The sequence below is a fragment of the Poromitra crassiceps genome (genome assembly GCF_964638095.1).
Source record: "Poromitra crassiceps genome assembly, chromosome: 18".
Taxonomy (NCBI): Eukaryota; Metazoa; Chordata; class Actinopteri; order Beryciformes; family Melamphaidae; genus Poromitra; species Poromitra crassiceps.
Window position 1 is genome coordinate 2,500,808 of NC_139636.1, and position 27,924 is coordinate 2,528,731.

General features: G+C 44.1%; 4 protein-coding genes across 4 annotated transcripts in view; 3 read left to right on the forward strand and 1 right to left on the reverse strand.

The window, feature by feature from the left end:
* The window catches only part of myo5c (myosin VC), a 12,436-nt gene extending 9,323 nt beyond the window's left edge, over positions 1 to 3,113 (forward strand). The window contains exons 33-39 of the mRNA XM_083654572.1: positions 465 to 619; positions 935 to 1,024; positions 1,127 to 1,277; positions 1,386 to 1,671; positions 2,198 to 2,372; positions 2,471 to 2,551; positions 2,675 to 3,113. Coding sequence (XP_083510698.1) covers positions 465 to 619; positions 935 to 1,024; positions 1,127 to 1,277; positions 1,386 to 1,671; positions 2,198 to 2,372; positions 2,471 to 2,551; positions 2,675 to 2,827 — 1,091 coding nt within the window. The 3' untranslated portion in view covers positions 2,828 to 3,113. The remainder of the gene's footprint in view (positions 1 to 464; positions 620 to 934; positions 1,025 to 1,126; positions 1,278 to 1,385; positions 1,672 to 2,197; positions 2,373 to 2,470; positions 2,552 to 2,674) is intronic.
* Positions 3,114 to 3,424: 311 nt separating this feature from the next.
* gnb5a (guanine nucleotide binding protein (G protein), beta 5a) lies at positions 3,425 to 6,818 on the forward strand (the record flags this gene model as incomplete). The annotated part of the gene is made up of 11 exons (XM_083654142.1): positions 3,425 to 3,560; positions 4,154 to 4,290; positions 4,440 to 4,481; positions 4,588 to 4,664; positions 4,972 to 5,104; positions 5,628 to 5,771; positions 5,861 to 5,952; positions 6,124 to 6,172; positions 6,319 to 6,415; positions 6,557 to 6,723; positions 6,807 to 6,818. The coding sequence occupies 11 exons, from the start codon at positions 3,425 to 3,427 to the stop codon at positions 6,816 to 6,818; spliced, it is 1,086 nt and encodes a 361-aa protein (XP_083510268.1).
* Positions 6,819 to 8,312: 1,494 nt separating this feature from the next.
* Positions 8,313 to 19,231, forward strand: ap4e1 (adaptor related protein complex 4 subunit epsilon 1; the record flags this gene model as incomplete). Its single annotated transcript, XM_083654575.1, has 21 exons — positions 8,313 to 8,447; positions 8,727 to 8,798; positions 8,951 to 9,074; positions 9,236 to 9,309; positions 9,436 to 9,557; positions 9,753 to 9,912; positions 10,095 to 10,261; positions 10,381 to 10,454; positions 10,590 to 10,712; positions 10,814 to 10,923; positions 11,006 to 11,145; positions 11,580 to 11,692; positions 11,797 to 11,915; positions 13,409 to 13,711; positions 14,719 to 14,830; positions 15,404 to 15,542; positions 15,687 to 15,930; positions 16,031 to 16,567; positions 16,721 to 16,911; positions 17,018 to 17,178; positions 17,883 to 19,231. 21 exons carry the CDS (start codon positions 8,313 to 8,315, stop codon positions 18,041 to 18,043), a joined length of 3,381 nt encoding a protein of 1,126 aa, XP_083510701.1. The 3' UTR covers positions 18,044 to 19,231.
* A 1,942-nt stretch (positions 19,232 to 21,173) lies between these two features.
* On the reverse strand, positions 21,174 to 27,036 carry cyp19a1b (cytochrome P450, family 19, subfamily A, polypeptide 1b; the record flags this gene model as incomplete). Its single annotated transcript, XM_083654598.1, has 7 exons — positions 26,949 to 27,036; positions 26,575 to 26,751; positions 26,341 to 26,455; positions 26,142 to 26,256; positions 21,834 to 21,996; positions 21,506 to 21,747; positions 21,174 to 21,425 (listed from the first exon to the last, which is right to left on the reverse strand). The coding sequence occupies exons 1-7, from the start codon at positions 27,019 to 27,021 to the stop codon at positions 21,174 to 21,176; spliced, it is 1,137 nt and encodes a 378-aa protein (XP_083510724.1). The 5' UTR covers positions 27,022 to 27,036.
* Positions 27,037 to 27,924: the final 888 nt, after the last annotated feature.

The following is a 27,924-nucleotide window of genomic DNA, read 5'->3' on the forward strand; positions in this document are numbered from 1 at the left end:
TATATATGTACAGTATATACGGGTATATTTACATGCCTATGTGATGGAGTGGTGGAGTTGAAATGTTCTTCCTGTGTTTGTGTGGGTTTCCTCCACATTCCTCCCACATTCCAAAGACATGCAAGTCACGTGGACTGGAGACTCTAAATGTCCCATATTTATGAATGTGAGTGTGATTGTATGTTATGTGTGATGGACTGTATGTTATGTGTGATGGACTGTATGTTATGTGTGATGGACTGTATGTTATGTGTGATGGACTGTATGTTATGTGTGATGGACTGTATGTTATGTGTGATGGACTGTATGTTATGTGTGATGGACTGTATGTTATGTGTGATGGACTGTATGTTATGTGTGATGGACTGTCCATTCAACCTGTCCAGAGTGCCTCCTTGCCTTCCACCCAGTGGATTAAGCAGATAGAGAAAAGCAATGGATGAGTTTTCACAATCTGCCTACAGAGCTGAAGCCTAAAGGTGTGGTGGTCAACATGATCCCTGGTCTGCCGGCGAACCTCCTCTTCATGTGCGTCCGCCACGCCGACTACCTGAACGACGGAGCCAAACTCAAGTCTCTTATGAACGCTACCATCAGCGCTGTCAAAAAGGTCGTCATGGTGAGGCTTCTTGTCGTTCTGTTTGCATTGATCTCTCGTGTAGATTTACCACATGGAGAATAAAAAACAACAAGCTATTATTCATAACCATGTGATTACCATGTTGATTAGCATGTGATTAACATGTTGATTAGCATGTGAATAGCATGTTGGCACCGTTTGAGTTTAGTTTGCTTTACTTCTTTTATTTTCACATATTGTGATTTTGATATGATATTGATCAAATGCACATAGAAGAGCAACATGTACAGATTAGACAGATGAGGGTAAAAAAAAACAAGTGACCAATAAATAAAATGTGTTGTTCTGTTCAAGGAGCACCAAAAAGACTTTGAGGTGCTGTCGTTCTGGCTCTCCAACACGTATCACCTGCTCAACTGTCTCAAGCAGTACAGTGGGGAGGAGGTACGGCTTTATGCACCAGTCCAGTAATGACACATTTCTGCTCCTTGTCTGCCGATAGTGACAAATTAACAGACATTCTTTTGTTTTGCTCGTCTGTCAAAGGAGTTCATGAAACAAAACACGCCTCGCCAGAATAAGAACTGCTTGCAGAATTTTGATTTGTCCGAACACAGACAGATTCTCAGCGACCTGGCCATCCGCATCTATCACCTGTTCATCACCATCATGGAAAAGACCCTCACACCCATGATTGGTATTTAACAAATAGTACATTATTGTTACATGCTCAACATGCCAGCGTCGATGGTGGTCAACTGTTATAAGATATATATATATACCTTTGTATTTCCTTGACCAACAGTACCTGGTATGTTGGAGCATGAGAGTTTACAGGGGATCTCTAGCATGAAGCCGACGGGCTTCAGGAAGCGTTCCAGCAGTAGCTATGAAGACTCGGAGACCTACACCATCTCCTCCATCCTCCAGCAGCTCAGTCTCTTCCACTCCACCATGAGCCAGCATGGCATGGAGCAGGGCCTCACCAGACAGGCTGTCAAACAACTCTTCTTCCTCGTGGGTGCCACCACCCTCAACAACATGATGCTCCGCAAAGACATGTGTTCCTGCAGGAAGGGCATGCAGATCAGGTGTGTGTGCTTTTTGTCTGTGCTATTTGAATAGGAGTATTTTGGGGTCGTCTGGGTAGTGTAGAGGTAAAAGCACTCGCCTACCACCATGGAGACCTGGGTTCAATTCCCGGTAGTGGTACTTCTGGCTTGGTCAGGTCCTACAGAGACAATTGGCCGTGTCTGCGGGTGGGAAGCTGGTGGGGGAGTCCTGGTCGCTGCACTAGTGCCTCCTCTGGTCGGTCACAGGGAGCCTGCTTGGGGGAGGGTAACTGGGGGGAATAGAGTGATCATTCCACACACTATGTGTTGCTGGTGAAACTCCTCGCTGTCAGGTGAAGAGAAGCGGCTGGTGACTGCACATGTATCGGAGGAAGCATGTGCTAGTCTACAGCTCTCCCAAGTTTGGCAGAGGAGGTGGAGCAATGACCGGGACAGAAGGGGGAATTAGCAAAGTACAATTGGTGAGAAAAGAAATCGTAAAAAATTGAATATGAGTATTTTGGGAAGCAAAAAGCTCAATGCCATAGCTGCTGTGTTTCTGTAGGTGTAACATCAGCTATCTGGATGAGTGGCTGAAGGAGAAGGAACTGCAAAGCTCTAATGCCATAGACACCCTGAGGCCGTTGTCCCAGGCCGCCTGGCTGCTGCAGGTCAACAAGTCGACTGACGACGATGTCAAGGAGATCATGGAAACATGCACTGAGCTCAACCCTGTTCAGGTACTTTAAACAGCGCTCAGCACCATGCACTTTTAGCTTCAGCTTCAAAAATATTTGATGCACAACAAAACAAAACCTAATCACTTCTAAATTTGTAGATTGTGAAGATTTTGAATTCCTACACACCCATTGATGCTTTTGAGAAAAGGGTGACATCTTCATTTGTCCGCAAAGTTCAGGTGAGCTATTTCTCGTTTTTATTTGTAGTGGAGCTTCCCAACTTGCCGTGTGTTAATTGTATGGAACAAAGTTGCCATTTGACATAATTTGTTCTCAATATGCCAATGCTCTCTTGGTTTCAGTCATTACTACAAGACCATGAAGGGTCGACGCAGCTGATGCTGGACACACAGTATCGCTTCCAGGTCACGTTTCCCTTCTGCCCGTCCTCACAGGCTCTGGAGCTGCTTCAGGTGCCCAGCAGCCTCCATCTGGGCTTCCTGACCAGGATCTAATCACAACCTTTGACTCCTCGTGCTTGATTCATATCACATTTGCATATGGCTATAGATTTTTTTTAATGTAAATATGTAAAAAAAAAAAAAGTAAACAATATAGTAGACATTATGTAAGATGTAAGAATAATTTGCTCTAGAATGGACTTTATCAAATGAAACAGTATTTCAATTCACTCACTGAAATCACCCATAATAACACAAGAACAAGCTAAAATGTCTCCTACTTTAATATATTTCTAGCCTATTTGATGCTCAAACATTACTGTACAATGCTTTATTTCTTTTAAATAAATTAAGATAAAGATGCCAAAATAGCCCATTTGTATTGTATTATTTATGTAGCCCTCCTTTTTTGTCTTCTTTTGAATACATTACAGATAGACACACAATAGCCTCTATAGTATTTTCCTTGTTGCCAGTATGCTTCATTCAGTGCTCAGCTGCTAGTGTGAATATGCTGCTGAGGATGATCTGGATCCTCCCCTGGAAACAGGACCAGCATCTCTTGCTCTGACGTCATGACGGCAGCATCAGCTGGGAGCTCTGCTTTAAGCCTTTTCGCTGCAGATCGCTGCTCGCAGAAAGGACATATATATGAGATTCCCTCTGATCCCTGAAATGGCGACACAGGAGGTTCAACCAAACGAGACTCTGGCCAACCTCAAAACGGAGTCGGAGTCGCTGAAGACGAAGCTCGAGGAGGAAAGAGCCAAGCTGCACGATGTCGAGCGTGAGTGTTGAAAATGGAGAGGCCTTGAATCACCCCTGCCTTGATAGTATGATGATGATGATGATGGTGGTGGTCAAATATTAAATCACAGCCTAACGTATTTGTAGCGGTAGCTCAGAGATGTCCATTTTACAGAGAAGCGCTCTAAATTTAGCCTAATATTGACGTGTAGTGTAGGCCTGCCCAGATGCGATAGGCGACTAAAAGCTCAGGCTGTTTATTTACTCCCCCCCCCCCCCATAATGTTGCTTTCCGAATTTTGTCCATTTAAGGTTCATGCTATTTTCCAATAATGTTTCCGCAATAATTATTCCCACTGGAATGGTGGAGATGTCCAATAAAACCCAATGAAATTTAGAAATATGTCTTCTTATAATGCATTATGTATTATACAATGCTATAGCCTATATACTATTAGGACTGCTGAAGACAGATTAAGAAAATATATATATTATATATATTATAAATATTATATATTCCACCATTTAACGTAGGCCTACACTAATTTAATCCTCACCACCACACCAATACTAGTTGATGAGCATCTAACATTGCACTGGTCGGTGTGTGTGTGCGTGTGTGTGTGTGTTTAGTACATCAGGTGGCTGATAAGGTGGAGGGGCTGGGCCAGTTTGTGATGAAGACGCGGAGAACTCTGAAGGGACACGGCAACAAAGTTCTCTGCATGGACTGGTGTAAAGACAAGCGGAGGATCGTCAGCTCCTCACAGGTCAGACACGCTCCAGTTGGTCAATGTGCTTCTGGGAATAATTCCAACACACCTTTTGAAGCTAATAACCAAGCTGGTGTTCTTGCGAATGTCGGTTATGTGTGTTATATCTGTGTCTAATGATGCTGTGTCCCAATCTGTTCTTCCAGGATGGAAAAGTAATTGTATGGGATGCTTTCACTACCAACAAGGTATCGAACAGCCTAAATCAATTCATTCTTACACCTAATGCATTAGATTTGTATTTGTGCGTTGGTTCTGTTGTTTTCATGTATGTTGTGGTTTGATGTTTGTTAGGAGCACGCTGTAACAATGCCTTGCACCTGGGTGATGGCCTGTGCCTACGCCCCCTCCGGCTGTGCAGTGGCTTGTGGGTGAGTGGCTTGTTGTTGATTTTCATATTTTTGATTTCAGCTGAAGAAGGATTACATGCTCTTCAATGAATTACATGCTCCTTTATGGTTTGAGAAAATTCGACCACCCTCTGTCATATGAAGCCCTCTATCATCCCTATTGGATAAACTCAAAAATGCCTGGTGGTCAAGTTGAAAACAAGACTAGTTCCTGAAAATTGATTTGGGAGATTAGGCTACAAGGTTTTTAGTGGACAGCGACAAAATATGACATCTGATCTATCTGGTTGTATGGTTTGTAGTTAACTGGCTCTGTATTCTCTCACAGGGGCCTGGACAACAAATGCTCAGTGTATCCTCTGTCTCTGGACAAGAATGAGAACCTGGCTGCAAAGAAGAAGTCAGTTGCCATGCACACCAACTACTTGTCTGCTTGTAGCTTCACTAACTCAGATATGCAGGTGAGTCTGTACATCACACACAGATCAACTGACTCAAATATTAGTTTATGAACATGCAATTAAAATGTCTGTGTGGATTCATTTCAGTCATCCAGCTAGTAAGATGTACGAGAAAATCTAAACAAAATCCACTAAACTCTTTTGTTTTAAGCCCCGTGGATTTTGTTTTCATTTCCATATGTTCCGACATAAGACTTAACATGTTTCATGTTTCCTATCTGTTTTTATTAGTGCTTTAGGAAACATGCAAACATGGCTGCTTCTCTGTTCAGGGTCATCAATCATTTTCTCTCTCATTAGTGAGCAGAAATCACTGCCTTTCATTTTGCCGGGGAAGGAACTTCCCTACAGTAGTTTGTTAATAATTCACGACAGTCAATTGCTCCTCTTTACGTCAGCGGTCACGTGATCAACTCAATCCATATATAGCAGTGAGTGCAGTCTTAGCCCATGTCGACCTTTCATGAACCTCCAAAGAATATAGGTTTCTACTTGCTCTTCATCCATCACTTGTGTTACACAGATCCTGACGTCCAGCGGGGATGGAACATGTGCATTATGGGATGTAGAGAGTGGGCAGCTGCTGCAGAGTTTCCATGGACACGCAGCTGACGTGCTCTGTCTGGACCTGGCCCCTTCTGAGACTGGAAACACATTTGTCTCAGGGGTGAGCTGCACACCTTCTGCTCGCCTGGCATTATTCCAACTCCACAAAATCAGTCGATTATTATTATTAAATGTGTTTTGTTATTGCAGGGCTGTGATAAGAAAGCCAATGTATGGGACATGCGCTCAGGACAGTGCATTCAGTCCTTTGAAACTCATGAGTCAGACATCAATAGTGTCCGGTAAGTCACTCCGAGGCCATACACGTCCATAGTTTAGTTAGGGTGTGTGATTAGTGTACAAATAAGCATGTCTATTTAGTTACCTTATCATTCAATAAGGAAAAATGCTAATCTTTCTCATCTGCTACTTAAGGGACTAATTTGGCGTTGTTCCTAAATGTGGCTCTGTAGGTACTATCCCAGTGGAGACGCATTTGCATCCGGCTCAGATGATGCCACAGTAAGTAATCAGCTATTATTTATTGAGTTTCTCTTAAGCCGTTATGGCTCTGGAGCAGTTCCTGCTGTTTACCACACTAAGTGCTGTTGACAGCATGTTCAAAATCCCCTGGACAATTCAGATATGAAACTTTGTTTTTGTTACAGTGCCGTCTGTACGACCTGAGGGCCGACAGAGAAGTGGCTATTTATTCCAAAGAGAGCATCATATTTGGTGTCTCCAGTGTTGATTTCTCTCTCAGTGGTAAGACAAATACAAATTTCCCCTCCAATGTTATTCTCTTTTCAGCAGTTGGCGACTCAATGTAATTTGCTGCTGAGTTTGAAATGACTGCTTTTACATGTTAAAGCCATACTGTAAAAAAAAATCACTTGTGTTTCTCAGGCCGGCTACTGTTTGGTGGCTACAACGACTATACCATAAATGTCTGGGATGTCCTCAAGGGAACTCGGGTGTCTATTCTGTTTGGACACGAGAACCGTGTCAGTACGCTGCGCGTTTCCCCAGATGGGACGGCCTTCTGCTCAGGTTCCTGGGACCACACTCTTCGGGTAAGAGAAGTCTGTCATTATTCGCTGTTCTGAAGACTTAAATATGTTTTTATTATCTTTGACTCTCTGTTCCTGAATTCCAGATCTGGGCGTAAGAATGAAGATCCAGAAGATTCAAGGGTAGACAGACCAAGTAAAAGAGACACAGATGTTTCTGTTTGCTTGAGTACAATCATAGAGATAGAGGATCAGATTCAGTTGTACATATCATGTAAGACCGGCATTGTATATAGTCCAGTCTCAAGGTCAGGGTAGACTTACATGTTTCAGACAGTAATTAAACCAAAGGGCACACCTGTATTACCATTATTGAAAGAAAATTTCACACAAGTATTTATGATGACAGTTTGAAATATAAAAATGCATATTGGAGACAATAACACAGGTAGTGAATAGCATCATCTAGGATAGAAGTGAAACAATAAAGTGATGTATGTGCCCACAGAAAGGATATTTGTGTACGTATGTTTAAACCCCCCCCCCTCCCCCCCCCCAAGGAAAACAGGGCTAGGCTATTCCATTTTTGAAAGCAACTCACCTGGCAAAATTATTCTGTTGTATAGGAGACAAGGTAAATATACACATGATGTTGCATATATACAGTATATATATATATATATATATATATATATATATATATATATACATAGTACTTTTTTTTTCATCTCTATTTGTTCCCAGCTGTGGAAACCACTTATTGCTTGATTCTGTCACTTCAGATACCCTGACCCTATGGTACCCCACTAGATGAATAACTAAATACTAAATAATGTGGAAACGTGTTTTGAATTCTTAGAATGTACTCCTTTTCATGCAATTGTCTGATGGCTGTAATTTCATATTTATTGTAATTATTTTACTGTAGTTTAGTGTACATACCAGTTATATGAGGGACTGTTTATCAAAATACCACAAACATAATAAACTGAGTTTTGAATATCACAGTTGTGTTTAGTTATTGCTATTGTTTTTCCTTTTCCTTGCCTTTATTACCCCCCTTTTTATATTTTTATTTTTGGTGGGGCGTAAAAACTATTAGTTAGAGAGGCTAGGCCTACACAACTGAATACATCAAGTAAAACCAGTAGCTGCTGTTTGTTTTCATTGAAGGAAACAAATAGTTTATGCAAAACCAAGAGGGACTACTGGGGACAATTGGAGAAGGGTTAGCGGGCACCCAAATTGCTCTAATTTAATTTTTGAACGAATTATAAATATGTAGTGTTGATGTTTGGTTAGGTATTTATTATCTATCAGTACCGTACCAGCCTGTCATAGAGCCTGGTGACGCGATGTTATTTAATAATGTAGGCTAGTGTAATATCACTTCTGCAAGCATACTCCGATGCAGGAGGTGGCGCTATGCACCTTCAAAGTCAAAGATTGCAATCCGCCATAAAACGAGAAGAAGAAGAAGTCTGCTGAATCAAAACAATGGCCGACTGGCAAGCTAATATTCCGAGACTGGAGATATTTTAAACGCTTGACGGTAAATATTTGCTTTTTTTTTTAAATAGAAAGCGTCAGTGTTATAGGTAAATTAATTAATCGTTTTATTTTACAAGAAAGAAGCCAGCAGTCGAGCCACAATGAGCGATGTTGTGGAGAAAACTCTGACAGCTCTGCCGAGTTTGCTGTCTCTGGACTCAGGCGCAGGAAAACTGTCCGCCACTTCCAAATTAGGAAACCTCATCAGAGGCATCACTGAATTAACTTCCAAACATGTGAGTCTGTCTGCCTGCCTGTCTGCCTGTCTGTCTGTCTGTCTGTCCGTCCGTCCATTTAAGCGGTAACGTTACGATAAGTAAACTGAATCTCATTGACGTTACGTTGTTGCTGATGGATGGACTAGCTTGCTAAATTGACTAGCTATACCTAATATGCTCAACAGCAGCAGAGCGAGTCAGTAACATACGTTAGATTATAGAAGCAGGCTTTTACAACATTTGACCACAAGGTTTTCCATTGATATTATTGTCTTTAATTGTGTTTCTGCTGTTAAGGACGAAGAGAAGCTTATTCAACGTGAACTGTCCTCTATCAAAGAACAGGTGTCTTCCCCCAACACCTCAATGGTAAGATTTTCCCATTAGTGTTGCATAAGACTAAGAGATTGTCAGGTACAGTCAGTGTGCTGAAAGTGCTGATAATCTGGACTGAGGTGTTCTCACCACATGCTGAATTTATATTTCTAAATGATACTTCCTTGTGTCATCATCTAATCCAGAGGCAGATGAAGGAGCTCATGGTGAGAGCTATATACTGTGAAATGCTGGGTTACGAGGCATCTTTCAGCTATATTCATGCCATCAAACTGGCTCAACAAGGCACCGGTTTGGAGAAGAGAGTTGGTAAGTCTATTTCTAACCAGTTGCCACCATAACAAGTTCATCCCCATCCAGCCATAACAATGAAACAATCCCATTGTATCCTACACTGCCTTCACCCTTCGGTAAAATAAAGTGTTGAATTTGTTTGGTTTCATTAGTGATGATCTGTTTCTCATTTCCAGGCTACCTAGCTGTGTCTTTGTTTCTGAATGAAAGTCATGAGCTTCTGCTTCTCCTTGTGAACACTGTATTGAAGGTTAGTGTTAATTTATTTGCCATCTTGAGTTCAAATAAGAACCTAAATTAACTGAATTTCAATCAACCAAGAGCTATCTTATCTTACTGTAAGGATGAAGGATGTGTAATATATTTGTGTTTACAGGATCTTCAGAGCACAAACCTTATTGAAGTGTGCATGGCTCTGACTGTTGTCAGTCAAGTATTCCCCAAAGATATGATACCTGCAATCCTTCCACTGGTTGAGGAGAAACTCAATCACCCAAAGTAAGCGTTAGCTGAGCTGTAAAATATTACACATTTAATTTTATTTTGTTCATTCATAAAAGGCTGTGCCTTTCAGTTCTAGTTAGTTGTCTATATGTGTTCATGCATATTTATTCATATGGTAAGTCTAACCCTAAACATGAAAAAGTACACAAATATCATCATTTAATGGTGTATCTTGTAACTTATTTATAGGGAAATCATCAGACGGAAAGCAGTCCTGGCGCTGTACAAATTCTACCTAATAGCACCAAATCAAGTTCAGCACATCCACAACAAATTTCGGAAGGCTCTGTGTGACAAGGATCCCGGTGTTATGACCGCTTCGCTACACATCTACTTACAGATGATCAAGGTTCTTAATTTAACTATCTTCTATTCTATTGTTCTCCAAGTCCAGGCTTCACTACAGTGACGACTGTGTTCTTAAAACTTACTGGAGTGCATCAGCTCTGATGTCTGGATTTGAGCTTTGTTGTAGAGGAGAAGCCAGTGTTATCCACTCATGTCACACATTTACCTTACCTTACCTTACAGGAGAACCCAGAAGGTTATAAGGACCTGACAACAAGTTTTGTAACCATATTGAAGCAGGTGGTTGGAGGGAAACTGCCCATGGATTTTAACTATCATAGTGTCCCTGCTCCTTGGCTTCAAATCCAGCTACTCAGAATACTGTCGTTACTAGGGAAAAACGACCAGAGGTAATTATTACTAATTCTATCCATCGGTGAGCTGATTCCCCGGGGTACCATGCAATTTACTAGTGCTCTATATTTGCTGTATTCCAAGTAGATTTTCTGAATCTATTCCTTGTTGACAGTACAAGTGAGATGATGTATGAAGTCCTTGATGAGTCTTTACGAAGAGCAGAGATGAACCACAACATCACTTATGGTATTTTGTGTTACAGTATTGTAAAGTGTTACCTGGTATGTCATATCAGTTATGCAGCTTCTGGTCAATTCAGGTCTGTTAAACTTTGCTCATTTCTAAAAAAAAAAAAATCTAATACATCTTCCTTTTTTCCAGCAATATTATACGAGTGTGTGAAATCCATATATACAATTCATCCCAAAGCCGATCTTTTGGAAAAAGCTGCAAAGTGCATTGGCAACTTTGTTTTGTCACCAAAGATTAATCTCAAATATCTAGGTAAGATCTAAAGAAAGCTCAACCCAATTGAAGCCACATTTTCTCTAATCACTATTTTATATATTTACTGTAGTAAAACTATTCGTTTGGTGTTATTGCAGGCTTGAAGGCCCTCACCTACGTGGTCCAGCAGGATGCTAACTTAGCTCTGCAGCATCAGATGACCATCATAGAGTGTCTGGATCACTCAGACCTCCTCATCAAGCGTGAGGTGAGGCAGGTACAGCGGTAGTTTGGCTTTACCCCGACTTGTAGGTTCACTGCATCACAGGGCTTTCTGTATTCCCTTGTAGACCCTGGAGCTGCTCTTCCGGATCACCAACGGCCAGAATGTCACAGTCATTGTCGAGAAGATGTTGGAGTTTCTCCGCCTCGGTACAGATGACTACACTACTATTGACCTGGTGGGGAAGGTGGCAGAACTGGCAGAAAAATATCCTTTTATGATTTTGGCCATTGAACCTGTGAATCATGTTGTAAAAAAATATGTAGCATTTCCATTACAGTCATTTAGCTCTGGTGAACAATTGCCCCTATGTCTAGAAAAATGCTAATTCCTCATGAAGAGCTATTCACAAACTGCAACACATACTGCTACTGGAAACCTGGCTCAAAACCAGACCCACCACCCGATATATACAAGTATATTGAATCTTGAAAATCTTGAAACTTTGAAATCTTGAAATCTACAGGAAACATTGATCATTAACCAAAGTATTTCATGATACACCGTGGTTTAGTTTGGATACTGTAGCTGTGACACCTAGGCTCAGTAGATAAGTATATTTTTTATTTGCAAACTTAACACAACATGCTGTTGTATTTTCCCATGTATTACTTGGTTTTTATTCCTATGAACCAAAATACATATGCGCCGGACAATGAATGGTTCATTGAGACCATGAACACAGTTTTTTCACTGGGCGGAGACATGATGCAGCCCGACATCCCAAACAGTTTTCTTAGACTGCTGTCAGAGGGTGAGAAAAGCCATTGTTCTAATATTAAATGAGTTGAGTTCACTTCTTTGATACTGATATTCAATTGAATTCTTAAAGTCTTTCTTTATTCTCTATTGGTCCAGGCTCTGACAATGTGGACGAGGACCAGCAGTTGAGACTGTTTGCTGTGGATTCATATGTGTCTCTACTGCAAGGACAGCCTGCCAAACTACCTCAGCGCTTCCTCCAAGTCATCAGCTGGGTGAGCACTGCTGGCTTTATTTCAACTAGAAATATTGCGCGCTCTTTTCTAGGATCCCTCGCTGCGCATGCTTGCCCGCTCAACTGGCAGCACTCATTTGTCCTGCAGGTCTCGCCCACTTTGCGGACTCGCAGACGCAGCTCGCACGTTACGCGTGCTTGCCCGGCCTTGCACGCTGCGTGTGTGCCGCTGCACGACACAACTCAACTGGCATGCGTAGTTGAGCAATTGCGCACAGCGCCGTGGAACCGGCCGCTTGATTATGAAGATATAGTTTGCATAATTCTTATATAATAATTCTAATAATAAAACTATTACAAAATGCTTTATAGGAACATATGCGAACAAAAATAGTGCAACGTATAAGGAGAGAAAAACAGCAACTCCATTCAGATGAAGATTTGATATCTAAATATCTAAAAATAAGACAAAAACTTAATAAACAACACAAGATTAAAAGTTGGCAAATCAAAAGCAGTTACATAAAAGTAAAATGATAATAATAATAATAATAATTATGATGTGTTTTAAAAAAATATCCAGAATTAGCCGGCCTGAGTTCCTCAAACAGGTCAGTACATGTTTGTACAGTTTAGAGACCCTGAAGGCAGAAGTACAGTCACTCACAAGTCTGTCTGTCTGCCTGAGACTGTCAGACCATCTCAGGTGCCACCCGTCTCAGTGCAGGACCAGACTTAGCTGAGTTTAAAACGTGATCAGTGTCACGGCGCCGAGCACTCCTATATTTATCATTACTGTTAGGCACTCGTTCTCTAGGGCTTCCAGCGAACGCTGAGCCGTGAGCATTATTCTGATAAGGCTGTCTGTCAATACTGCAAGTGAAGCAAAGCCTACCTGGTGTAGCTTGGAGGGAGAGCTCTGTCGACACCACAGCTTGTCTGGCCAGCCCACTCTTGGGGTTCAGGAGTGCTTCATTGCAATGAACACTCTCCTGTTCATCTTTGGGACAGACAATACCCCAAAACAAAAGAGGCCTACAAACCGATACACTGTAACAAACTAAATGACACCCTGTCACAAACGACTGCCACCATCTCTCCTGTGTGGACCGACATTAGAGGAGAGGGCCAACGCTGACCCGGAAGCCTCTATAAGGACACCAGTAATCACATAAATTAACCTAAGCTTCGCCCACTTTTGATTGACAGCCAGCATTACCAATCACTGAGCGATGTGAGTGTGACACTTATAGTAGCTGAGCTTAAAAGGTGATCAGTAAAATCTTGAAACTATTTGACATGTGACTGGTAACCAGTGGAGAGATGCTGTCATTGTTTGGCACTCCTAGTTGCTGTATTCTTAATGAGCTGGAGACATGAAGAGGGAGTTTGGACGACTCAGTCCTACTCTACCTAGTTTTCAGAAAGTCAAGTGACCATCAAAAATCACTCCTAATTTTCTCCACCTCAATGAGATTAACCTCAAAGTATTTCAAACACACTACAGTTTTATCCCTTGTATGCTCTACACAGGTTCTAGGTGAATACTCTCATTTGAGGGAGGGACTTGAAGCGGCCACAGTGCTGAGACTCCTGGCCAAGCTGTTGGACATGAAGCGCACCAGCAGTGAAACCAAGAGCTGGGTCCTGATGGCCATGGCCAAGATCAGTGAGGGCCCTGCCTGTGTGCGTGTGGCTCAGGAGGTTTCTGAAAGATACAGTGGCTCCCTGGACACAGTGCTGAGACAGAGGGTCCAGGAGCTGCAGCACCTCAGCCAAGGCTCAGAGCTTCGGGGCAGGGTGCTGCCTCGAAACGCCAGCCTGGAGCCCCTGGAGGTGAGGTATCGCTATAGCTGCATTGTTAAAGGAAGGCATTGCTGATTTTCAACCTGCTTTGTATCATTATAAATATAATGTGGGTAGTATATACAGATGAGCAGTGTTTACCTTCTCTTCATGTTTTCTGCACCGAGAAATCCCTGTTCGTCTGCTTGCAGAAACTCTGCCCCGTCAGCTGGTATGGGTCATTAATGCTCGTTAAGGCTCTCCAAGTGATTCTCCATGGATACGTGCATACAGAAAAAAACAAAAAAAACAATCTGAAGTTCGAACAGCCGCCTTCGAGCAGAACATCTGTTCACTTCCGTCTCCAAATGACGCGTTTTGCGTTATTTGGTAAACACTGACCATCTGCATATTACCAACATTATAATGATACAAATTGGGTTGAAAATCGGCAAAGCCTTCCTTTAACACCGCAACTATAGCTATACCTCTCCTTTAATTATGTATAATTGTACATTGTGTGATTTTAATGTGGTTTCCAATTAATACTCATAGAAAATGTTCTATAATATAGGATAGAATGTCAGCTGCCTGCAGCTGAAAATAGTCAACATGTTCATATAACATGTCTGTAACACATCTACAGCAGATCTACATCTGCCAAATAATTCCTAGTGTTTGTTTCAACATGCTGCCTTGGAGTAACCTAATGGGTTGGTTTACCGCATTAGGATAATTGACAGCGTCAGATAAGCTGACAATCACAGAGGAATATAGGAAACGTACAAATACTTCATCATTGTTTTGTCCTATGTGGCAAACCAAAGCCATCTGGCACCAAAGAAGCCTGAAGATAATACATGAAAGCAATTTCCAAGCACTGCGGTCTGATCAATAGTTCATTCATGAAAGTATTTCCTTGATCCCAAGTTTATGACTCCTTCATTTGAAAATGTTCAGTTCTTTTCATCCTTTGTCAAGGACAAGTTGAAACTTGTAGTGATAATTTACTTAAATTGCTTAGGTCTAATTTCACTTGGCATCATGTTATCTGCCAGGTGGATTCTTCTCTGTCCTTTTTGGATGGATTTGTGTCTGAGGCGTTGGCTGCTGGTGCTGCTCCGTACAAGCCTCCCCATCAGCGCCAAGAGGAGCTCGCTCAAACAAAAGGTAAGCCTCCCCATCAGCGCCAAGAGGAGCTCGCTCAAACAAAAGGTAAGCCTCCCCATCAGCGCCAAGAGGAGCTCGCGCAAACAAAAGGTAAAACACATTCAGGCTGTGGCTGTGCCAGATTTGGCCCCAATCCAAATGTCCACCCTCTGGAATCGTGGACTGAACCCTGGCAGACTTAAGTCGTACGTACCGTGACGTGTTCAATCTTCAATGTCATCATGTCAAGTCTGTGAGGGCGAGAGACTGCAAGGCTATAAATAAGCTGCTGATAGACAGGCCTAAAGACTATCCCCATGCTGACTCTCTGGAAGTCTGCAGAAAGTACATATGAGGGCCCTTGTGGACTGGATGAATTGTGGATTTTGGACGGCCCTCAGCACTCACACTGCCAGACGGGGGCGGTAACACAATACCGCCCCCATCTGGCAGAGTCAGGTTGCAGCACTCGCAGACTTCCCGGGAACGCGCCCGCAAAGTCCGCGAGTCTGCAAGTGCGGGGAAGTGGGGACATTTGGATTGGGCCTTTGTTCCATGTTCACTGCCTTGTTGTGACTGTGTGGTTTCTCTCAGCTCTGAGCCTGGAGCCATACGGCCTGTCCCTGCCTATCAGCATGTCCTCCTGCAGCATCGCAGACAGACAGTCTCCTACACTGTTTTCCATGAGCTCAGGCCTATCAGGCAACAGCACTGATCTCTCACACAAAGGAGGGTATGTGGACACAACATGAAGACTCCTAGTCTAACAAATTAGGATGTCACCGGCATAGTTATGCTACATGTTTTTTGGTTGATTACCTATCGATTGTATTCATCTTATGAACTCAAATGGTGATACGCCATTGTTTTTATTTAGCACGGCAACTTTGAAGCTGGATGGAGTGAAGAGGGTGTGGGGGAGGGAGGGCTATCTGGCCCAGAAGGAACCTCTGGAGCAGAGTGCCCAAGTTGAGGTTCCCAGTCCCCTGCGGTCACCCAGCCAGCAGGAGGGGGGCGATAGCACCCACAGCCAGACGCCCACTCCCGAGCCCGAACAAGAGAAACAGCAGTTGGCCTCATCGCTGTTTGTCGGCCTTGGCTCCCAAAGCTCTGTGTGTCTGGTGAGCTCGCAAACCCTTCTAAATGGCTCATCTGTATCTGCTTGAAATGAATGCTACAACAATTATGTCTTGTTACAACTTGACGTTTGCTTTCTAACAGATGGGAAAGTCAGAGCCGACGCCCCAGCGATTCAGGAGAAAAGCCAAAGGTCAGGGCTCATCCTCGGCTGCCATTGAGCAATCATCTAACTCTACTCATAGCACTGTGGATAGCTTGTTGTGCAACAACCTACTGGACTCAAGCGTCACCCCAGATCTGGCTGTTCCCACACCCAAACAGACCTCCCAGCTCTCCCAGGGCCTCACGACTACTAATGGCACCTGTGACATCGAAGGGGATTTAATTGAGAGCAGTGGTCCATCTCTCTTTGACGGTAATGGCATGGTAGCTGATGATCCAGCTGCACACAAAGACACAGACACACGCAAGGACTTATGCCTCAGCTCCCATCTGCCTGCTGAGCTGTCGGGGCTGTCCCGCTCAGAAATCACCCTTCTCTGCTCCAACCAAAGCCTGGATCTCTCAGCCTGTCACGTGCAGAGAGAGGACGCCTTACTGCTCATCATTTTCATTGCCAACTCCTCTGGCACTGCCGTTCAACAGATGCTGCTACAGATAGACTCAGGGGAGCTTGAGGTAATTTAATGAGCATCAGTAAAAAACGTAGCAAAAACGTGCATTCTACTGCATGCAATGCACTGACTGTCGGCAAGTACCTCATGCAAACCCCACATGATCCAAAAATCCCAACTATCCTTTAAAGGAGGCTTTTTGCTGTTTTTCTTTCAGGTATCCTGTGTGTCTGACCGTGCAGTGGAGGAGGTGCAGTGCCACAGTGTAGTGGTGCGCCAGTATTCCCTGATCATGAAGAGGCCCTCGGCTCACGCGGAAGTGACTGGGATGCTTTCCTACCAGTTGCCTGTTGGGGAAGCGCAGACAGTGCAGCTCTCGTACACACTCTCCCTAACCAACTTCATCAGGTACACTATTTTCCACCTTCATTTAGTTAAGTACAGCCTTGCAGATACACTTTGTATTGTTGCTTGCTTTTGTCGCTCATCTCTCCTGTTGCTGTGTTTGGAGCAGACCTCTGACTGTGTCCACGGAGGAGTATGGAGCCATGTGGCTGGCCTTCTCCCACGATACGAAGCAGAACCTGACGCTCTTGAACGATGACCCAGATCCTCTCACAGCCACTCTGAATGTACTGAGGAAGAAGCTTCAGCTTCATGTCGTAGACATCATAGGTGAATTGAAATCTCAGGTCAATAGTCAGTTCAAATGAGATGTCCATTCTAGCCAACATGATTTCATATTCAATGTACGGTATATTATAATCAGTGTTGTCGGTGACATGTTACTTGGCAATGTGTTGGAGTACTCTGATTACGTTTTAGTGGTAACCAGTAACATATGTTCGGTACAGTTATTGTAGTTTGCGTGTTATTAGTTGGTTTAATTTTTATTTGTGTTTTTTCTTCGTTTTTTTGTAGAATAACGTAAAAGTCCTGCAGCATTTCATGCAGGCATGCTGCTAATTGAGGAAAAATAATCCAAGCATGCTTGATATAAATGAGCTTTACTGTTATAAAAGGAGAGCAGAAGTTATACATTGTATTTTAAAACAATGATAGAAACTCACTTGGCAGCACAAGCCATATTCCTATTGCTTTGTTTTTTGGAAGTGGATAACACAAAAGTACTCTAACCAGTTACTTGGATAAGTAACAAGTAACATAACTAGATACGTTTTAAGGTAAGTAACAAAATAAAGTAACCAATTACTTTTAGAAGTAGTTTAGCCCAACAATGGTAATAACGTGAAGAATGCAATACGTATTCTCAATCTTAAAATGGTTTATGACATACAGGGTTGACATGTTAATTTGTAAGCAACACATGCATGTATTTTACATTGCTATTAAAGTGACCTGTATCATTTTCCCTGTAGGGCTGGAGGGGATTGCAGCTTGCCGGCTCCTCCAGGGGCAGCCATGTCTGATGCACTGCCGTATCCATGCCGGTGCACTGGCTGTGTTGCTGCGCTCTCCGGTCGCTGACCTGCCCGACTGCCTGCTGTACCACTGTCAGAGGGTCTTACAGGAGCACTGACCCCCCTCACTGCCACACCTCCACTGAGGCTGAGGGCCAACTCCACACCTGGACTCTCAACAGCTAAACAGGAAGGTACACAAGTTTGGCCTGACTGCAATGACTTACAGTGCGCCGCACCCGATGCTGTGCATCCTCATCCTCATAGTACACTGTTTACCACTTGGTTGTCTCTTCCACTTCCGGTTTTATGTCCATGAATGATATTTATTGCTTTTAAAGAGGTGGATTGGTAGATTACCTTACAGATTCTCGATAGTCATCGCTGGTATTAACCTCAGGGGAAAGTGTGTGTTGAACTCTTGAGTGGATGTCTGGTGTTTCAAAATAACACTAAGAAACACAAGCATGTCTTAAAATTATGGATGATGATGGCTTCACAGTGACTTGAAAATGTAATTTGTCTGAAGTAAACTGTTATATTTTTGATCTGAAAGGGGAATATATTTTTCCTGTGCCCCATGTCTGTATGTTATAGCAAGAGAAATTGTGTCCTTCTTTCTAATTTGTAACTTCATTAGAAAATCAATTGGAAAGTGTGGCTGTACTGTTATACTCAAGTTGATTTTCTAGACACGTGGCTACATTTTCTGCTTTAAAGCTTTCAATACTAAGAAGCCCATTTGTTCAGACAAACATTATATGAATTACCAAGATTGGTCTGCCATTAACTCCCCACTAAGTAACTAACTCTGCTTTACATTTGTATGCTGTAACTGTAACAGGTTAGAGTTTTGGTTATCTTCATGTTCAATAATACTGGATGAACCATGAATTCTTACACTGATTTGTATTCCCATTTAAGATCTGTTGCTGCTTAGCTTTGTTTGTGGTAAGCACAGGGAAGATGGTAGCATCCGCTCAAAGTGACTCCAAGTTAATCACAGTTATTCTCTGTCAAATCAAAGGTTTCATTACTTCTAGTGTGCATTTGGCTGAAGTGATCAGTAAAATGTAAGTGGGTGTGACGGACGGTGTTAGCAAGGTCTCATTTTGCGTTATCCATTTATTTTCTTTATTTTCTGTTGGGGCATTTTGTCTTTATTTGATGGGACAGTAGGCAGACAGGAAAAGTGGCGGCTGGGAAGAGAGAGGGGATGACATGCGGCAAAGGATTTGAACCCGGGTCGGTCGCGCGAAGGTCTAAGCCTTTGTGGTGCCGTGCTCTACCAGGTGAGCCACACCTGTCCATTTCTAATGGACTACTTGCACAACTCCACTACTTCCTGAAATGAGTAGGGCATCTTGGTTTCCTGTCCTACACTATTGGATGAACTGATTAATGTCAGGTGTGCCTGATCACTGTTGTTGTGACTGCAGCAGTCAGGCACACCTGACATTAATCAGTTCATCCAATAGTGTAGGACAGGAAACCAAGATGCCCTACTCATTTCAGGAAGTAGTGGAGTTGTGCAAGTAGTCTATTATGCTGAGGAATGGAGCGAGTTTTCATTTTCCTCTTTTTGCAGACACTGCATTCACTGTAACATATTATTAACTATGCACTCATGTTTTCAGTTGGTAAGTTCACAGCGAGAGGTGGATTCTAGTGGTCTTTGATTATTATATTTTTGTATCAATGCAGTATTTCAAACATATTTATTGGATTTATATTCTTACAAAATATTTTATATTCATTTCAACTGAAGAAAACAAATCATTCATTGTGCTGCATGTACTGTTTCATTGCCGTGTGCTAGATTTAGTTCACAATTTGTCAAATTAATCTCAGTCTGTATTATTTAATCTGACTTGAGAGGATTTTTGTGTTGTTTTTCTTTTGCTTGTGTGCTGGATTTGAAGCACAGTTTGAAACTAAAGACCTGTCTAAAACACAAATTTAACCCAACGCCTTATATTCTAATGCCAAGTGGCGTGTTTGTGCCTGTGGTACAGATTAAAATAGTTGTTTTTAGAGTGCCTGTCATTCCATTTGGCTAACTTATGAATAAATTTGACACGTGCAAACTAACTTACTTTTGACTGACTGACTTTTCATTAAATAGAGGCTACTACTGTATGTATGCCTGTAAAATCTATGGAACAGATGTGTTGGACATGATGCAAAGTTCTAGTTCTAGTCTACATTTATTATTTGGAACTAAAGATTTCTGTTAATTGAATGGATTTAATTATTGCTGCTTGTTTCATACATACAGCAAATGTACAAAATATACAGGGCGGCATCCTGATATTGAGTAGTGGTCACAATCCACGTCAGTTGTCGCAAAGCTTAAAAATCTTTCTGGAACTTGTCTGTTGCTCTTTATCCACATCTCCTTGGTGATTGGTAGAGGTTTAATAATGGAAATCAATAAGTGATAATGGCTGGATTCACCTCATCAGAGTGCTTCAAGTGTCCCTAATATTTATATACTAGCTCATACTGTAGGACTGTACCCAATTTTTGTTTTCACATTTAAATATTCTATTGGTTTTTCAAATGGATATTTGAATGTTCAGCTGTGACGTGACGTAAAAAGAAAAAGTGATTCATCAGATTAAATATAATGAGCTAGTGTTTTTGTGAAATCAACTTATATAACTGCAGTGAAAATGACATGGTGCAAATCTTGTACATACCCACACCCAGCATCCTTTCTTTTTCGTTCCTAGAATTAATAACCCAGATTGGCAGATGTGTCTTTAAATTTAAAGCTCCTTCCGACTGGAACAGCCTGCCCAATACCATCAGAACAGTTGCAATGCAATATAATGTATAATTAAGAAGTGGCAGTGTTTTTTGTGGTGCAAGTCTTAGCACGCATATTCCACATATTCTTCCCCTTAGGGGAAGGCTTAGAATTAGATCTAAGGCTTAGATGGTAAACCATTATGCTGACGGAAGCAATCTGGCCCGCATGACAATGTCCCCATGCACCGGGGTTGAATTGTCTGTTAAACAAGAACACAATGAAAGCCTTATTGCTGCCTCAAACAGTTAAACACCTAAGGAATATTTCAGGGTTGGTTTTCAATCCAAAGAAAAAGGTTGGATTTCGTATGCAATATCAGTGTCGCATCTTTCTAAGTACCAAAACTAGATATACTAGAGGTTCAGCGGCAACTTTATATTAGGACTCTGAACGACCTATAGGTCATTCTTTGTCTGACTAACATTGGCTTGGCCTCAGTGTTGAGTGTGTGGAGGCGGTGTGGTTCTGGGGATGAAGCACATGGCCAAGCTGTGTTCGTCCTCCACCGGCTGCTGCGACAGGTCGTTGGTCTGCCGGATGGTGCTGAGGCTGCAGCCGTGCCGAGGACACACCGTGTAGCGAGACAGCAGAGTGACCAAGATGACCTTCATCATCACCATGGCGATGTGCTTGCCCACGCACGAACGAGGCCCGCAACCGAAAGGCTGGAAGAAACGACTGGGCACCTGCCAGAGAGAAGAGGTAAAGAACAAAAATTTTCCCCCACCATACTCATAAGCTGTTGCACAACGTTCACCAGACTTACTGTTTTGTCAAAGTTCCCCAGGCTGAATTCATTGGGTTTTGAGAAGAACTCAGTCTTGTGCATAAGGCCGATGTTGAGGATGATGTTGGTTCCCTTCCTCACTTTGCTGCCCTCAATGTCGTCATCCTCGAGAGCTTTTCGCATCGTGAAATCGACCACAGGGTGGAACCTCAGAGACTCGTTGATGAAGCTCTCCAGCACTTTAAGGTTCTGATAATCAATGTTTTCTGCGCCTTTATCGCCTGTTAACGAGAATGCAACGAGGGATTGTTAGAATAGTTCGATTTTTACGTGCCATAGAGTTAAACTGAGGTTGTAAATCCTTCACCCAAGAGAGTGTTAATCTCCTCCACTATCCTCAGCTCCACTCCAGGGTTTTGTTTCAGCAGCAGGAGCATGAAGAACAGGCTGATGGACAGGGTGTCAGGTGCCGCAATCACCATCTCCAACACACACTGCCTGACGTTGTCTCCTGAAAGCTCTCCGTGGTTCTGTAGAGCCAACACAACACATTATGTATTAACATTGTTGTTATGCCCGATAACCGATATTTACCGATGTCGATATGATCTGTATAGACTGTTTTCACCAGCTGCAACCCCACAGCACTTCCTTTTTCTCAGCTTCTTCTTCTGTGTTTTATGGCGGTTGGCATCCTTAAATGTTGCATTACCACCACCTGAATTGTATCAGCTTCACAGTGCGAACTATTGACAGTGTCCACTTTCTCAGCTATTCAGGGGAAAACACTGACATAGCCTACTTCTATTTCTATTTTTGCTATGTAAACGTTTAAATGTAAAGATAGGCCTATGTGTGCAATAACGTACTGATAGTCAGCTTACTCTGTAACATGTAGCTTTTATTAGCCTCCCATGATGGCGAAGGCCAGGCGAAGGCATGACCCGCCCCTCTCTGCCTCTAATTGGCTGACTGCACTCACCTGCTTCCCAGGCGAGCCAGAAGTCATCTCAAACGAGCCTATACTTTCATTCAATGTCACGATGCTGCGGGGGAAAGTAGGCTACTTCATAGCTTAACTACGAAAATAGTGTCCACTGTTTATCTCCCTTTCTGCAGCAGCATGTTGAAGAAATAAATGTTCAGTTTGAACAACACCCATTCTGGTCATTATAGAGCAAGATGATCGCTTCCACTACCAGGGCCGCCCAGAGAGATGGCAGTGCCCCTGGAAGGGTCCAGCCACTATGCCCCCCCCCCCCCCCCCCTCCCCCGCATACGCGCACACGCATATCCCCGGATACCCCGCCCATAGGGGGGGGGGGGGGGTAAAGGGGTAAGCTTCAAGGGGCGCCCCCCACCGCTGGTGGCGCTCTCCTCTCCCCCTCTCCTCTCCCCTCTCCCCCTCCCCCTTCCTCTTCTCCTCTCCCCTCCTCTCCTCTCCCCCTGGTTCCCCCTCTGCTCTCCTCTGGTTCCCCTTCTCCTCTCCCCCTCTGCTCTCCTCTCCCCCTGGTTCCCCCTCTCTCTCCTCCTCTCCTCTCCCCCTCTCCTCTGGTTCCCCCTCTGCTCTCCTCTCCTCTCCCCCTGGTTCCCCCTCTCCTCTCCCCCTCTGCTCTCCTCTGGTTCCCCCTCTCCCCTCCCCTCCCCCTCTGCTCTCCTCTCCCCCTCTCCTCTCCCCTCCCCTCCCCCTCTCCCCCTGGTTCCCCCTCTCCTCTCCCCCTCTCCCCTCCCCTCCTCCCCCTCTCCTCTCTCCTCCTCTCCTCTCCTCTCCCCCTCTCCTCTGGTTCCCCCTCTGCTCTCCTCTCCTCTCCCCCTGGTTCCCCCATCTCCCCTCCTCTCCTCCCCCTCTGCTCTCCTCTCCCCCTCTCCCCTCCCCTCCTCTCCCCCTGGTTCCCCCTCTCCTCTCCTCTCCCCTCTCTCCTCCCATCTCCCCCTCTCCTCTGGTTCCCCCTCTGCTCTCCTCTCCCCTCTCTCCTCCTCCCATCTCCCCCTCTCCTCTGGTTCCCCCTCTGCTCTCCTCTCCTCTCCCCCTGGTTCCCCCTCTGCTCTCCTCTCCCCCTCTCCTCTGGTTCCCCCTCTGCTCTCCTCTCCACCTGGTTCCCCCCACCCACACCCATCTGCGGTTGCCTTTTATACACGTCCCAAATAACGCAGGACAACATGATTGGCTGGCTCAGATTTGAACAGATCTGAGCCAGCCAATCGCGTTATCCTGTGATGACGTAATGTCCTGTGCCGCATGACCGGATGGACCATATATGGACTTCCTCCCCCCCTGGCTGCGCTATCATAGCTGCTGACTGTTACTGCACTATCCGTCAGATCCCTTTGCAATACCAACCCTGTGCAATTCATAAAGGTACATGGACGTTACTCTGCAGAAACTACAGTAACGAAATCACGAATTGCTCTGTTTTTGGAGCTCTGCATGTCTGTGTTTGTCTAGTTCATGCGTTATTAGCATAGACTGTAAATATAAGGGTTGTTAGCTAACGGCTAACATTCGCTAGTTAGCCAACCAACCAGCAGCTAACATTAGCTAGCTAGCTAGCTTACCGGAAGCGATATTTTTTTTGGATGATGGCGAAGGCATAACCCACCCCTGGCCCTCTCTGCCTCTGATTAGTGGCAGCGTTATAAACCATAGATATGACTATATTAAAAACATAGACACACTGGCGTCTTTCATGCAGGCTAGCAAGCGTAACTGCTGTATGTCTGTCTGACCCACTGACGGTACGTGCACATCTACAATGGCAAATTCGCTTTTCCGCTGTGTCGCAGCGTTTTGTGGGCGTGCAAACCAGCTTCCAGCTTGGAGCTGTAGCCTGTAGAAACGTTGTACACAGGAGGGTGCGGGGAGGAAATGTGTAACGGTACGTGCACATCTACAATGGCACGGCGGCTTGCCTGCTGAAAAAGCCGCTTTGACGCTGCATCTTGATAGGCTGTCTTGCTGTATTCTCGATTCTGATTGGTCCATTTCAACATCGCGCTGGAACCGCCCCCAGCGTTTCAGCGTTTCACTGTCGCAGACTAGAGGCGGCTTGTCTCCGAGCGGCTTCACGCTCGCGGGGCGGGACTAGGGCGGGACCTTTCGTTGAAGCTACCCAATGACAGCTCTTCTTACACATTTCCTCCCCGCACCCTCCTGTGTACAACGTTTCTACAGGCTACAGCTCCAAGCTGGAAGCTGGTTTGCACGCCCACAAAACGCTGCGACACAGCGGAAAAGCGAATTTGCCATTGTAGATGTGCACGTACCGTAAGAAGAGCTGTCATTGGGTAGCTTCAACGAAAGGTCCCGCCCTAGTCCCGCCCCGCGAGCGTGAAGCCGCTCGGAGACAAGCCGCCTCTAGTCTGCGACACGGTACGTGCACATCTACAATGGCACGGCGGCTTGCCTGCTGAAAAAGCCGCTTTGACGCTGCATCTTGATAGGCTGTCTTGCTGTATTCTCGATTCTGATTGGTCCATTTCAACATCGCGCTGGAACCGCCCCCAGCGTTTCAGCGTTTCACTGTCGCAGACTAGAGGCGGCTTCTCTCCGAGCGGCTTCACGCTCGCGGGGCGGGACTAGGGCGGGACCTTTCGTTGAAGCTACCCAATGACAGCTCTTCTTACACATTTCCTCCCCGCACCCTCCTGTGTACAACGTTTCTACAGGCTACAGCTCCAAGCTGGAAGCTGGTTTGCACGCCCACAAAACGCTGCGACACAGCGGAAAAGCGAATTTGCCATTGTAGATGTGCACGTACCGACAGTGAAACGCTGAAACGCTGGGGGCGGTTCCAGCGCGATGTTGAAATGGACCAATCAGAATCGAGAATACAGCAAGACAGCCTATCAAGATGCAGCGTCAAAGCGGCTTTTTCAGCAGGCAAGCCGCCGTGCCATTGTAGATGTGCACGTACCGTGAGTCTGACTGTCTGACCACAGACTGTAGAAAGAGATGTAATGCAGGATAGCCAAGCGAATGTGTTTGGATGGAAGTTTGACGCTAGGCCAATCAGAGGTAGAGAGGGGCGGGTTATGCCTTCGCCATCATCCGGAAAAAAAATATCGCCTCCGGGACAACAACGCTTCCTACCCAGCGTGTGCACGTCTTTCCGACAGGGGTGGTTGTTATGGCAACTATCAACAACAACAACAACAACTACTACTAACTACTACAAGACATAAAGACCGAAATAGGCTACCTTGTTAATGTGTCTGTCGGAGACACGGCCTAACGTTAATATTTAATATGAGCCGAATATCAGCCTGCACTCAGTTATGTATACAGGAAGTAAACCGGATATTCAGGTGGGTTGTGACGGTTGTTATTGTTGTCAAGTTGTCAAAACTGTCTATAAAACACATTTATATGATGATCAAATTTTGTACATACTGAGAAACATGTTAACACTGAATTTCAAGAAGTAATGTATTTCTTTATTTCCAAAACATTTGGAAAAGCCCATAAATTTGGTTCCTCTCGATATGAAAATTTTGGCCGATACCGACCAAAATTTACATTGCTGTTATTTTGCTCATCGGACGATATATTAAAAAATGGCTAACATCGGCCGATATGATTGCCGATATATCATGCTTCCCTACAACACATGCAAAACAGCCTCAGGAAGTTAACCTTTGACACCGACAGTATATAGACTTGTCAGAAGAGACAGACCTGGGCAAATATGAGCTCCGATGCAAAGTCAAGATCATCATCCAGCTTCTCAGATTCAGTAATGGTCTTTCTCTTCATTTCAACAAGGCTTTCAATTGTATCCTGTAGTTCTTGGCTATTTGGCACAAAAAGCAACAGATTAGGCAGTAGAAATCGTGCACCAAGATGTTTGAATTGCTGCAGTGTGTGAGGGCCTTACGCTGCTCTCTTATGCTTATTGTACAGCCATCCAATTTTGAAAAATATATCAGGCTTGATCAAAACTGTTTGCCAGGTCTCAAAGTAGTTTTGGATCTTTATTAGCAGGTCCTTTTCTTTTATGAGGAACAAAAGAAAACAAAGAAAACAAAAACACAAAGCGGCATCATTTATTTACCAGCAAAACGAACAAAACGAACACTGTGTATGTAGAGAGAGTGAACAGCCAACATACCGTTGAGAGGCACCCCGAGGAACAGCCTGTTCGAGATGTCCACCACTATGGTCCTCAGCAGGTGGAGAGCGTCCACATGGCCGGAGGGGCTGGTCATGTCCTCCAGCTGCTCCAGGTGTTTGGCTGTGCAGCTCACACAGATTCCCTGCGTCCTCTGCAGAGCCGGTCCTGTGAGAGCTGTCATACAAATAACAATAACCAAGTGTTTCAGATACCGTGGTCAAAACAGCTGCAATTCACTCAGTCACTGTCAGACTTTCATTTACATGACTTTGTTTTAGTTTTTAGGTTGTTTTGTTTTTGCATATAGATGGGTAGATAGATAGATAGAGTATGTAGGAAATTCTATCTGTCTGCCTAAGATGATTGCTCACCTTTAGCAAAATATGTTCTCACTTTTTTCCAGAGGTAGACATCGCTGTTGAAAATGATACCTCTGCCTTCCATCCCAATACACTCCAGCCCTTTTTTGCTCCCAAACCTGGCAGTGTAGTGGGCGCTCTTCAGAACATGATACACTGCAGACGACCTACAATAGAAGCCTGGCTTTAGCTTCAGTGTATCTCTGATTCACCCCCAGTGAGCTGCAGCTGCTGAAAGCTGAGTGGCGTGTAGAGACGACGTACTTGCTGAGAATGAGTGTTTCCTCCCCGTTGATCCAGACGCGGACAACGCTGCCGTATTTGTTGTTGTAGTAGTTGCTCGCTGTTCCTATCCCAGTCCAGATGAACCTGGCGTAGGTGAGCAGAGGGCCAAGTCCTGCGCAGAAGGACGGACCTGGCAGCGACGGGGACAAGTAGAAGAGAAAGTGGTGTAATGATTTACGAAGGCCACTCTTCAACCAGAAGATCCTGTTCAAGTCTCAGTGTTGACAGACATCCACCCTGTGGCGGGTCTTGGAAAAGTTGTGGGCCTAAATCTCTTGTCCCTGTCTTCCTAAATGTAAAAAATTATATATATACATATATATATATATATATATATATATATATATGACATAATTTGGAACAGTTTTGCCAGCCAATTAATGGAGCTCTCGGTCCAGGAAAAAGGAGGGAAGTTAAATGTTTATTTACTACTAATTTTGTAATGATACAGTGCTGGTTGAAAATGGACAAAGTGCCCCTTTAACACAATTAAAACCACTTGCTCACAGGTGATTCCTATGTCTATGTCACCTGCCCACTATGTCACCTGCCCACTCCCACATCTAACTTCAGCAAAGTGTCACATTACCTCAGGTTGATTTTCAACCAGCAGGAGAAGCTGGAGGCTGTTACCTGGGCTGTGTGAGGGGCTGGTTCTGTTCCAGGTGAAGAGCAGCAGAGCTGGAGGCTGTTACCTGGGGTG